The 12,460-nt window shown below is 43.4% G+C and overlaps 1 protein-coding gene across 1 annotated transcript; it reads left to right on the top strand.

The window, feature by feature from the left end:
* The first annotated feature begins 2,915 nt into the window (after positions 1-2,915).
* Positions 2,916-6,923, top strand: LOC119740047. The gene is made up of 3 exons (XM_038215248.1): positions 2,916-3,012; positions 4,020-6,292; positions 6,503-6,923. The coding sequence occupies exons 1-3, from the start codon at positions 2,916-2,918 to the stop codon at positions 6,869-6,871; spliced, it is 2,739 nt and encodes a 912-aa protein (XP_038071176.1). The 3' UTR covers positions 6,872-6,923.
* Positions 6,924-12,460: the final 5,537 nt, after the last annotated feature.

The following is a 12,460-nucleotide window of genomic DNA, read 5'->3' as shown; positions in this document are numbered from 1 at the left end:
TTGGATCATGACGTGCAGTCGACAGTAATGATCACTATTATATACGCAATTAAAAGGACGCCCTAATCACAAACCAATTTCTGTCTCGGATGCGTATAGGTGTCGGCAGAGGTACAGCCAATTAATTTGCAGAACGACGTGTGTGTGGATGGGTGTTTGCACGTGCCTTGTTGCAAAACAATTCAAGCGTTCAGTTCTACAGCAATAATGAGTTGCGTTTCATTAAGTCACTTGTTGTTTGCTACAGCGGGCAAAACCTAACCGAAACGTCTATAACTCTATACCACGGGCGTCTTCTTTTGATTTTCAACATTGTACATTGGTGGTTGCAACCATGGCGAGTGCTGCGCTGCGATTGTCCTTCGTGTGTGCTGTGGTTTACCACTTGTGCTGGTTTTGGCCGCCAGGTAAGGCTTTTTTGGTATTTCTTTCCCATTTCAATTCATACCAAGTCCTGTTCTTGACACCAAGCATTGGCGGATCCAGCGGGGGGCGCAGGGGGCGCACGCCCCCCCCCCCCGGCAAATATTTTAAAATGTATACCATCGGTGAAAAACGGACGGTGATCCGACGGGCCACGCGTTTTGAGTTTGAGGAAGAACAATCGTTCAAAAGGCGTGGCAATTTTCACGCACCTCCTAAAGGTCGGTTTTCACGGGCACGCGAACGATTTGCGAAGGATGCGAATGTCGAAAAAATGGCAAAGTCCAACATTCGGAGAAGTTTTTCTCCGAATGTCTCCCGACAATGGAGTAGTAAACCATTCTTGCGCAGTTTGTGCGAAGTTCTCACAACGTATGTGCGAATGTCGTGTGTACCGTGACTGAACTACGGCCAGTCCACATACACGAAGAACACGCGACTTAAATGCGAACAACGCGAATGTTCCAAGAATCACGGGCGAAATTCTTGTGGAAAGGTCGAGAAATAATCGGGCGAACTTCGCGTCTAGCGCCAGACATTCTCCAAATTGTCGGGGTCTGTTTGGGGATTTACGAAGAGTTTGCGAACATCGCGCACGTCTTGAGTAGGTCCTGCGCATATGACGAAGCTTTTAAGACATTTTTGAGAACAAATCACGAGCAAAACACGACCCGGGATGCTCGAAACGTTCGCAAGAAATTTCAAAATTTTTTGAAACTCCCGCCGAACTAAAAACGACGCCCGCGAATAATTGACGATGCTTCCGAACCCCCGCGATGGTTTTCACGGGGCACGCGAACGATTTGCGAAGGATGCGAATGTCGAAAAAAATGGTAAAGTCCAACATTCGTATTTTATGCTGCAAAGGATCGAGAATGTCTCGCGCTCGGAAGCGAAGTTCGCCCGATTATTTATCGACCTTTCCGCAAACTTTTTGCGTACTTCTTGAGACATTCTCACCAACGTTTGGTGCACGTTTGGCGGCAAATCCACACCACGTTTGACCTATATAAAGCGCACGACTATTTCGCGCATTTGCTACTCTGTGTGAATTCTGTATTGTAGGCATTTTTTCGACATTTGCATCCTTCGCAAATCGCTCGCGTGCCCCGTGAAAACCGACCTTAAGACTTTATGCGCGGGTTATGATGGCCGCACGGTACGCGGATAAAACCAAGGTAAAACAAGCTGCAGTGGAGTCTCATTTCGCGTATTTTTTAGCGCCTCATACGTCCATGAGACTCGCGGACAACTGCCGCGTACAATGCGTATGAAGTCAAACCGTTTTCACGCCGCCGGGCTTGGTGACTAAACAAAATCAAACAATGGCCACTTCATATTCTATTAAAATATTTTTCTGATACGTTTCATGCCAATTTGACACACTCCCCAAATATGCACCCGCTGTAATTAAATATTTAAATTCATGTCAGTTATGTAACCGAGCGCGGAACAATAATTTATTACAAATTATGTGCATGTTCTCAACTTTAGGCTTTGAATACAGAAGACACTTCATAGGAGCAAGAGTGTTTAGGCCTATATGCATTTGAAACAAATGAAACAAAATATCCCCTCATAATTTTAAAACTTCTGCTAAAGAAAAATCAGGGGAAAGTGGCCAGGAAACGCCTCAGACTACACCACAGAGCATCTACGATCAAACTCATCATCCATTCGGCAAACTCATCACTCCTTTCAGCGAAATCATTGCTTTCGCTTGGCAATTTCGTCACTCCGTGCTGTGAATTCGCCATTTCTTTCGGCAAAATCAGTATTTCATTGGGCGAAATCATCGTTTTATTCCGCAAAATGTTCATGCTCATTCGGCAAACTCATTCCAATCGGCAAACTCATCGTTCCTTCGGCAAACTCATCTTTCCATTCGGCGAATTCATCACTCCATTCGGTAAATTCATCACTCCTTTCGGCAAACTCATTCCATTCGGCAAACTCGTCATTCGGCAAACCCATCATCCATTCGGCATACTCATCACTCCATTCGGCAAACCAGGCTTCGGCGAATTCATCACTCCTTTCGGCAAACTCATTCCATTCGGCACACTCGTCATTCGACAAACTCATCAGCCATTCGGCAAACTCGTCATCCATTCGGCAAACTCATCACTCCATTCGGCAAACCAAGCTTCGGCAAACTCATCACTCCATTCGGCGAATTCATCACTCCTTTCAAACTCATTCCATTCGGCAAACTCTTCACTCCATTCGGTGAATTCATCACTCCTTTCGGAAAACTCATTCCATTCGGCAAACTCATCATTCGGCAAACTCATCATCCATTCGGCAAACTCATCACTCCATTCGGCAAACCAGGCTTCGGCAAACTCATCATCCATTCGGCAAACTCATCACTCCTTTCAGCGAAATCATTGCTTTCGCTTGGCAATTTCGTCACTCCGTGCTGTGAATTCGCCATTTCTTTCGGCAAAATCAGTATTTCATTGGGCGAAATCATCGTTTTAGTTCGCAAAATGTTCATGCTCATTCGGCAAACTCATTTCAATCGGCAGACTCATCGTTCCTTCGGCAAACTCATCTTTCCATTCGGCGAATTCATCACTCCATTCGGTAAAGTGCAAATTCATTCCATTCGGCAAACTCGTCATTCGGCAAACTCATCATCCATTCGGCAAACTCATCACTCCTTTCGGCAAACTCATTGCTTTCGCTTGGCAATTTCGTCACTCCGTTCTGTGAATTCGTCATTTCTTTCGGCAAAATCAGTATTTCATTGGGCAAAATCATCGTTTTATTCTTTCAAATTCCCCATTTCACCCGGTGAATTCATAAGTTTTAGTTGTTTCAACAATAATAAAAATGTTTGTTTTATGTCCTATCGAGTGTGAAACAAATTGTGATGGTGATTTATTCGCGTTCTCTCATACATGCTGAAAGGTAAGACAGTTATTTTGAATTTTATAGTCGGCAATCACCGTGGTAACATTGCATGCCATTGGTTACATGTTATCAGTCGCACCCGTGCCGCCCGCCTAAAACTCAACAAATCGATCGAAAACATCCGCTTGAATGTCAACTAACTACGATTCTAGAGCTGTCACACATTAACTTCTACTTGACTTCCTTTTACAATAATTCGATATTGACAAGATTTCCCGTATCCCGTAGAAACTAGTCCAGTTTTGTGCCCAAAACATACAAACTAACGGACAGAAAAAACACACAATAAGTGCCCAACTTAACTTGACTTGAGACTTGGTGAAAATGTTTTGTGAATACTGCATGAATATCAAGACTCGTCTAAGCTGCATATTTAAGTGGGGTGCTTACTTTTCATGACTTAAGTCGTTTTGTGAATACGGCCCAGGGGTCGAATTATGGTAAAACGTAGTCCAAAAAAAAAAAAATTAGTTTGGAATTTGTAATTCATAATGAGAATACTGACTGTCTTTCTTTGTATCAAGCACGTCAAAAGTCCATGTCCGTATAAGGTCCAGTTTTTAGAGAACAAAACCACCCCTTAAACCCTCAAGTCAGTATGTTTTTTAATCTTTATCTTTTCTTTTTTTACTATCGAATTCCCGTCTCACAACTCCCATATCACATTATTTCCCCAGTGGCGCGAGCATCGATAGCCATCGAGGAACATTGTCTTCCAGACCAGATTTACTGCGCACCGAACTGTAGCGATGAATATAGTGTCAGACCAGGGCAATACGTGCGCAGGCAGAATTGTCGATGCGACACCAATTGTGTTGTGTACGCTGACTGCTGCGTCGACTACCTTGACCACTGCAGCGCGAATGGGACAGACCCCTTGGCAAATCGCTACGATTTCTCGCCACATTTGGTCTGCGTTTCCCCTTACGATCCAGCCAATGAGGTCAGTTATCTGGCAGTTGGACGGTGCCCATTACAGTGGCCTATGGACGACGTCAGACAAAACTGCGAAAATGAAACGTTGGCCCGCTCTCAGAGATTCCTGACGCTCCTGGTTAATGGACCGGATGACATTGTCTTCAAGAACGTCTATTGCGCTATCTGTCACCACGTCACTGACCCGGTACCTTGGAGTCTCAAACTGTGGGACTGTGAGCCTGCGGTAGGTGAGACTATCCCGATTCATGCTGGTGGCAAGCCCAATTTGGATGCCTGCAGGGGCATTCAGACAGTTCCCCCGACATCCATGCTGAGTGAACCCCATCGCTGCTATCACGATGTCATCGACAGTTGTCCAGAAACCACCAATGCCAGCGAAACCCATATCGCGCTTTGTGCTAGTCAAACGTCCTTTTTGTTCCATCTCGCCTCTTCTGGGGAGAGGCCGGCAGTGTATAAGAATGTCTACTGCGTAAATTGCGCTCCTATAAAGCTAACCGGCTCCGATTTCCTCGTCTGCCATCTCGGCAGTGGTGTGTTTGACCCTGCCATTTCATTTTTGGTCCTGTTTGACTTCACTGCGCGTTCGGTTCGTAGCAAGAATTTTCATACCGGTTTATACGGGGTCCCACAGATGATTGGTGAATGCAATCTTTGGCAGCAATACGATCCGTTCATTGGCATGTGTAGAAACTTGTCCTGCCCTGACGGTAGAGTGTTGCAGATGGGTCAGTGTGTAGAATCTAACGACCAGATCATCATCCAAACTCCGTCAAGTGATTGCTGGCAACAACTGATGTCCTCTCTTGAGAATGCTGCTTCGAGCTACGACCTCGATGGTGAATTGTCCAACCAGGCCGTCGCCTATGTAGACTTATCCGTAGTAGCAAACACCCAAAGCGGCTTCGACCAGTTTCTGTCCAGAAATTTGACCTTGCCATGCAATGCAACAACATCTCTTCTGCTGGTGGCATCCCAAGCTGACTTCAATGAGTCAAGGCGATCAATGATGTGCGAGGGCTTCACCCAGCAAAAAGTTGCAGTGAACGAGATTGCATACGCTGATGGTGCTTTCTATATCAACATCAGTAACTATATATATGCGGCAAGTGAGTTCGTGCACATTACCAAGTACAAGATAGACAATGGAAATTGGTCGAAAAACGAGTACTTGACTTTATGCGACCCGTTTGTTGAAGACGGCTGCGCCATTGTGGCTTTCAGCAGAAGTGAATTTGTTATGTCGGGCGTTGGTGAAGATGCCGTGTTTGTACATGAGGCTTCGGGGAGCTCCTTCAATGTAGGTGATGTGTGGCAGTTACCAGACGGCACTCTTCGAATGTGTAACTTTCTACCCGGGCCAGTTACCTATCCAGCTTGGATAACAACACTCTCCGACTTCAGTTTTGCAGGCAGCGTGTGCTCGATTGTCATATTGATCCTCACGCTGATCACCTACTTACGATTCTCAGTTTTGCGAAACGTACCTGGTAAAATTGTGATGAATCTCACCGTTGCCTTAATCCTGGCCCAAGTGGTTCTTGTGGTTGGTAAGACATCAGTTCCCTGGCTGTGCGTGGCTCGGGCGGTAGTGCTGCACTTTTCCTGGCTTGCCGTGTTTACGTGGACGAGCATTTTGGCTGGCGATTTAGCGTACACCATGCGATCGATGAGGCCTCCTTCTCGACAGGAGGGTTTAGGTGGGTACAAAGTCATGAAGTTCTGCGTTGTGGCCTGGGGCTTTTCCGTCGTCTTCGTGGGCGTCTGTTTCTTGGTATCGAGTTTGGGCAATGAGCACTCGTCTTTCGGTCTCGAGTATGGTGGCAGTCAGTGCTGGATTGTTGACCCTACCCATGCATTGTTGGTGTTCGGCATCCCATTGTCTATTCTTCTTTTGGTCAATTGCTTGTTTCTTGTCATCATGATCTACACTGTGACTGCAAATCGAAGAAGGCTAGCTGCTGCAAGAATGGCAAAGGATTGTAAGACTGATATTCTACTTTGCATTAAGGTAAGAAGCCTTATCCATATTGCAAGCTAATTGTGCCGTACAAATGGGCCTACCCAACGACGACCATCGAGACGGAAAAAGTCACACTCGTAAAATATCTATACCAGGCCAGTAAAGAAAACTAATCAAATAGGTTTGCTACCATCAAGCAGTTGTGTTCGTCCTATTTCTCGGTATTTACATCTCAATCTTCTTCACACCCCCCTACAGCTCATGGTGGTGACAGGAGCGACCTGGACTCTCTTCCTAGTTGCAAACGTGATGGATGTCGTCATCGTCTGGTATCTGGCCGTCTTCGTCAACTCTCTGCAGGGCGCTCTCATCGGCTTGATGTTCCTCCTGAAAGAAAACACTAGAGCGCTTTGGTATCGGCAGTGGCTGATGATCTGTTCCTGTCATTGCCAACCATGCTGCTCACTCCCTCGACGTACCAGAGATGACCGACAGCCCGCCACAGTGAGTTCCACCTTAGCAGTTGTATCGGGGGAAGGCACTTGCAAATTCGAGGGATGTGTTGAGGATGGGGGTTTGCCCTGCGAGGAAAAAGCGAGCACGTCTGACATGAACACTAAATTATGAATACACAAATTTGATCTTACGTCGAGACCGTTTCCAATAAAGAGGTTGTGGAATGCTGAAAGTCGTTTTGTTTTTTATATTTTTTATTTTATTGTAGAGTAGACCCATATATATCATAATGACAAAGTCCCATTCTTTTGTAATGTGCGTTTATATGTTTATAAAACTGAAATTCATCGAGTAATTTGTTGGTCGGCGAGCGCATAATTGAAATCAACAGTCGTCGGGTTCTTCGTAAAATGAGAAAAATCGTGACGTAATAAACAGGACTCGTTTATACTACGCTGCATCGGGAGTCCTGTTTATTACGTCACGATTTACTATGTTTTGTTTGCTGCCCCCAACGACGACTTTTACACAAATTGCACGTTCGGGTCGAAACAGGACCTAAAAAACAGCTCTCAAAAGTACCTTTTGTACTCATTTCATGACGGACACAATAGTCGTTTTTATTTCATCACACATTAGGCTACATATACCCGAAATATGACGGAAATGTCTTCGAGCACTCCACAACCTCTTTAACAGAACTAGCCTAACTGTGCACTCTTAGGGTAAAATATGGGTGGGGGAGGGGCTTCTAAACAAGTCATATTCTTATATGTTCAAATTACTCAGAGAACATGTGTTCTGAAACAGACATCGTCATACTTCAATTTTCCAACGTCGTGGTTCAACTTTCCAACGTCGTGGTTCAATTTCGCAAACGTCGTGGTTCAACTTGAGTCGGGGGTTCGAGTGCACTCCCGCAGAAACTCACTGCCAACGGTAATTTGTAAAATCCTTGGCATGTCCCCAATAGGAAAACAAAAGATGTTAACAGTAAAGAAATTAGGGATGCCCGCTGTGAAGAGACCACTTATTGGAACCCCCTCTTGTTGAACTTAGATGCATTTTCTCAGCACTACAGGGTTGGAAGCGGCATCAACGAAACGCCATAACATTAGCAATAATCAAACTTGGCAAACATTTGCAAAGTTGAACCATGATGTTTGCATAATATTGAACCACGCCGTTTGCAAGCGCAAACTTGAACCACGACCACGGCGTTGGCAAACTTGAACCACGACGTTTGAAAGTTGAACCACGAAGTTTGAAAGTTGAACCACGACGTTTCCCACAAGCATGGCGCCATCTACAGATCCCGTACAGAGTTAAACAATAGATTTGATTATTTTAAGTTTATTATTTTACAATGAGGATCGTTGTATTTCCCTGAAGCAAGTGTTTCAGTAATTAATTAGCTGTGGCTTTAGTGTTATGTACTGTAAGGCCAAAAAAAATAAAAAATACTCGGTCTCTGGTCAGCGCGCGCGTCGATTTTAATCATGCGCGTCAACCTTTATTTCCCCTTCAAATTAACACGGAAGCTACAACAGCGCCCTCTATTGTCGCACCTCCTCAAATTTTTGTACCAAAGAGCACCAAGGAATGGGGAAATTGCATCAAGGCAAATGATAAAGGGCACCAAGGCAAATGATGGAGGACACCAATGTATAACGAGGACACAAACAAGCAAAATAGTACCCACCTTGTCTGTACAATTGAAGCTGTACAATTGAAGCTTGGGCTCCCATATATTTTGCACTAAATTTAGTCGGGCACCATTTGCAGACTGTGTTGTAATTTTGTAATTGTGCGTCTGGAAGCCAGACTGAGGGAGCGATGGTCGTGTATCTGGAACCTGTAAACGCTTTTTAATTTGCGCAATACGTAAGGGAGCAGACTAATGACCAGCCTGACAGCTCATGCACGATGTCGATGTCGCTGCATGGTCTAAGTTATAAGGGGCCATTCAGAATTTTCAATGTTTTAAATTTTCGACTATTTTTCCAAATTGTGGGTGGGTGGGTCAAGCTAAATAATTGAAAATCGAAATTCACTTTTCATGGAAAAAAAGAGCCAAAATTTTTTTTAGAACTTTTGACTTGCCTGAACTACGCGCAAGCGTTCCGATATTGCGATGCATGTTTCTTTTCCAACTTCGTCCCCTGTATGTACTGCACAGGCCCGCCAGTGGGATGTCATGATGTACATGCAAGTGCATGTACATGTACATGTTTTGTTTTTTAATACTGCGTAACAAATCAGTTTTTTATTAATCGAAATTAGGGGTGGGTGGATGGGTCAAAATAATTTGGAAAAAAGTCGAAATTTTAAAACATTGAAATTCTGAATGGCCCCTAACGTTACGACCGTTTTCTCTGATTTTTGTCTTTACTATCCAAATTTCCCGAAGAATGTTCGTGTCGGTCGAGATCGTAAGTGGATGCAGAATTTTCAAGCTTTATGGCCTGAATGAGGTCACCTCAAGCTCTACTCTGAAGGATATTTTTGAGAGTTTTAATGGCATTGAAGCGTCATCTGCAACATGCAGCCGACATTAATTTTGAGGAAAAAAAGTAAAGGGGGAAAAAAACCTGCGTCGCCGCACCACTTTTGGGGCAAGCTCCATACCAGAAACCGGAGACTTTTTTGGACTAATGAAACGGTATTGGTATTAACAGAACAAAGTGGATACAAACATTTGTCAAACGATAATTATTGGTCTCATTGTAGTCTTGGCCCAAGGCGCTAGTGATCGACAGCGGATCGTGCATAGTGCGCCCTCTAACGACACAATAATTAGACCAGCGTGCCTAAAGTAGCAAAAACAGTAGTGCGTGGGGGATCTACAACAGTAACTACAATTACTATCGATCACTGACGTCTGGGTCCAAGACTATGGTTGATATATACGTTTTACAGTGTATTAATAATGTGTGATATCATCTATACCCATCCGTGCAGTTTTGAAAGATTATCCGTGCGTTCACGATAATTGTTCAAAAACTCAAGTGAAAGTGTATTTTGTGGTATATGTATAATATAAGTAAGACCTAAAGGTTTGCATGGTGGATGGAAAGTCAAAAGATGTGAGTTTTGCGGTAGCACCATATGTAGTCGAATCTTCTTTGTGACCGTGCTGAAGAATGTAAAGTATAGTTGAGTATTTTAAGGATAATGTTACCTAAATGTAAAATGTAATATTCAATGCAGCACAATGTATGTTTTGTATGTATACAAAAGTTGTGAACATCTGGCGTCTATGTGTGCACAAAACACACGATGTAGTACGCCCCGTGTGTAGTATGCCCCAGGAGCCACGATTTTAAAGGATGCTTTAGACTGTCATTCCCTAGCAATTCAGTAAGGTATTACGTGATAGTTTGATCATTTCGTTCTTTGATGTTTGCAAATGTTGTATCTTCCTTTTAAGGCTTTGAATGGCCTTTTGGCCTGTTGATGTGAACTCTGCCCACTGTCTGTTAATACATCCAAGAATTATTGAGCTCGAACCAGCGAATGTTTACGCTGTAAGTAAGTATAATGAAGAAAGCTGGTTCCTGGCCCTCCATTAAGTAGGCTTGGAGGAAAAGGGAACTGCACGGAAGTCTGGAAGTCAGGCCTGGTAAGACAACCTCGTCCCCACGGGTAACTTTAGTTTCAACCTCGTTTCCAATAGTAACCCCTGGGTGGGAAATGTCCCGTGTCCTTCCTGCATCCTGATTCGATACAGCAATGGCGAGTAATGATATCGCAGCTTGGTGTTTTTGTTTCCACCGTGTATTACGTATTTTAACGTACGATATGAATAGTTACGTCCACTCCACCTCAAAAAAATAACTCTTTGTCATTTGGTTAATAATATTGTAATTTGATACTGCATATTAGCTGGATAAGATCGTTACATTTTAAGTTTGAAGGAAATCGTGTTTTTAACTTCGAGGGAAATCGTGTTTTTTTTCGGATCTCACGCCGCAACGGATCAGATTATGTTTTTAAACAAGACACTGCATAAAAAGCACGCACTGATTTATAGCACAGCCAGGCACCAGACTATTCCTAATTTGCATACACTGTGAAAGATTTTAGAACAAGCAAATGATCCAATACAGGATAAGAGAGCAGGTAGTGGTGGGAGCGTACTGCTTGACACCATGGGATTGAGGTTGCTGTTCAGGGTACGGGCACAAAGTATATGACGTGAAAACAACATGGCGCATGCGATTCTGAGATGAGGTATTGTGCTTATATCTTTTAAAATAATAATGTGGTCCTTTGTGCTTCTGTCCGTGTTTAAATGGATACTTGCCTGGGGAGCCAGAGCTGACTACACCTCGAAAAGTCCATGTCCGCCATGCTATAGGCCTACTTAGCAGTCAGGCTTATATCGTGTCAAGTTGACGGCTGCCGAACGATCCTTTTGGGTATGGTTTCTCAAGAATATTGCGCTATGTATGTCCAGTCCAAGCGTTAGGCCTCATAGACCATTCGAGTACGCTATCAATTAATGTACAGCTCAAATTAATAATGAGGCACGAAAGCATTGCGCCAGCAATGTTCACATAATCCGTCATTACTGGCACAGTACTTTCGCCAGTGAAATTGGGCCTCTGTGAGCGTATTGTGATCGCATGCTAGTGGTTGTTTAGGCCTATATCCAAATTTGGATAGGAGCGGCCGGTGTCATCTGAAAATCCGACTCCTATGAACATCGGACTCCTGGTCCCCATTTTTGGTTAATCCCTCACACGTGACAAGTCATTCTCCTATTATAGACCTATAAATAGGCCTATTATCAATTTACGCATGCGCCGTACTACGAATGAGTCCATATTTCATGGAGTCGGATATTTACGCTGCACCTGCCGCGGCAAATGGATGTTATTCAGACCCAGTGGCGCACCCAAGGGGGCGGGGCTCGGGGGGCTTGAGCCCCCCCCCCCCAAGAGGTAGTGATTTTTTGGGGGTTTTTTTTGCTTATTTTTTTTTGTAGTCCCACGATTTGACCGTGGTGATATGTATGTGGCCTATTTTCGAGTAGTATAATAGGAGTGTAAATGGTGCAACCAACTCAAAATAGTCCCCCTCCCCCAATTTTTTTTCTGCGGCAAATTTTTTTTGAAAAAAAAAAAATTCTGAATTTTTTTTTGAGCCCACTTATTTCGAGTATCACTACAAAGTGTATACCTTGGCTCTTGAAGGGGCGATCTTTTTGAGAGACATTAATTTTTAGAAATAGTAAATTTCCACGTGGTGTTATAATTATTATAATTCAATCATAGATTTAACGTTCAAAATGTTGTACTATTATACAGTGGAAAAGAATTCAGACCGTCAGAGCTTAATTTTTCTAAGACTTTATTCGTAGTTACATCTGAAATGTTAGTCATTCATTGTTCAGAGTCTCGCTCCTCAACATATAATTATATCCGTTGTCTTCGTCTGTATCATGTGACTTTTGTATGTTTTGTACTGTCCTATGAGTAGGTATATTATACAAATGTTGCTTTACATTTCTAATTAATGTTGCCGTCTGTATTTGGCGTGTATTCACAATATCAAACCATAATTCAAATCCTTCGCTCTTTGTAATCTTAAATTATTACCTTTATAATTACGTTTCCCAAGTAATGTCATTCTAGATCCCAATGTCAAAATAAATGTTCAGTTGAGATGAATTGAGATAAGGTACGGTGTAGTAGTAATATGACCTGCATGATCCATGATATGCCGATATTGTCGGATGCTGCTTTATGCTGCCTT

Source organism: Patiria miniata, unplaced genomic scaffold (genome assembly GCF_015706575.1).
Source record: "Patiria miniata isolate m_02_andy unplaced genomic scaffold, ASM1570657v1 HiC_scaffold_4, whole genome shotgun sequence".
Classification (NCBI taxonomy): Eukaryota; Metazoa; Echinodermata; class Asteroidea; order Valvatida; family Asterinidae; genus Patiria; species Patiria miniata.
Note: the sequence above shows the minus strand (reverse complement) of the source record. Positions and strands in the feature narration are given on the sequence as shown.

Excerpts from the sequence above, each read along its gene's own strand:
- LOC119740047 (XM_038215248.1), top strand. The coding sequence starts at position 2,916 with ATGTTCATGCTCATTCGGCAAACTCATTTCAATCGGCAGACTCATCGT. Across the intron at positions 3,013-4,019 it reads CGAATTCATCACTCCATTCG|TGGCGCGAGCATCGATAGCC; the intron begins GTAAAGTGCAAA and ends TTATTTCCCCAG. Across the intron at positions 6,293-6,502 it reads ATATTCTACTTTGCATTAAG|CTCATGGTGGTGACAGGAGC; the intron begins GTAAGAAGCCTT and ends ACCCCCCTACAG.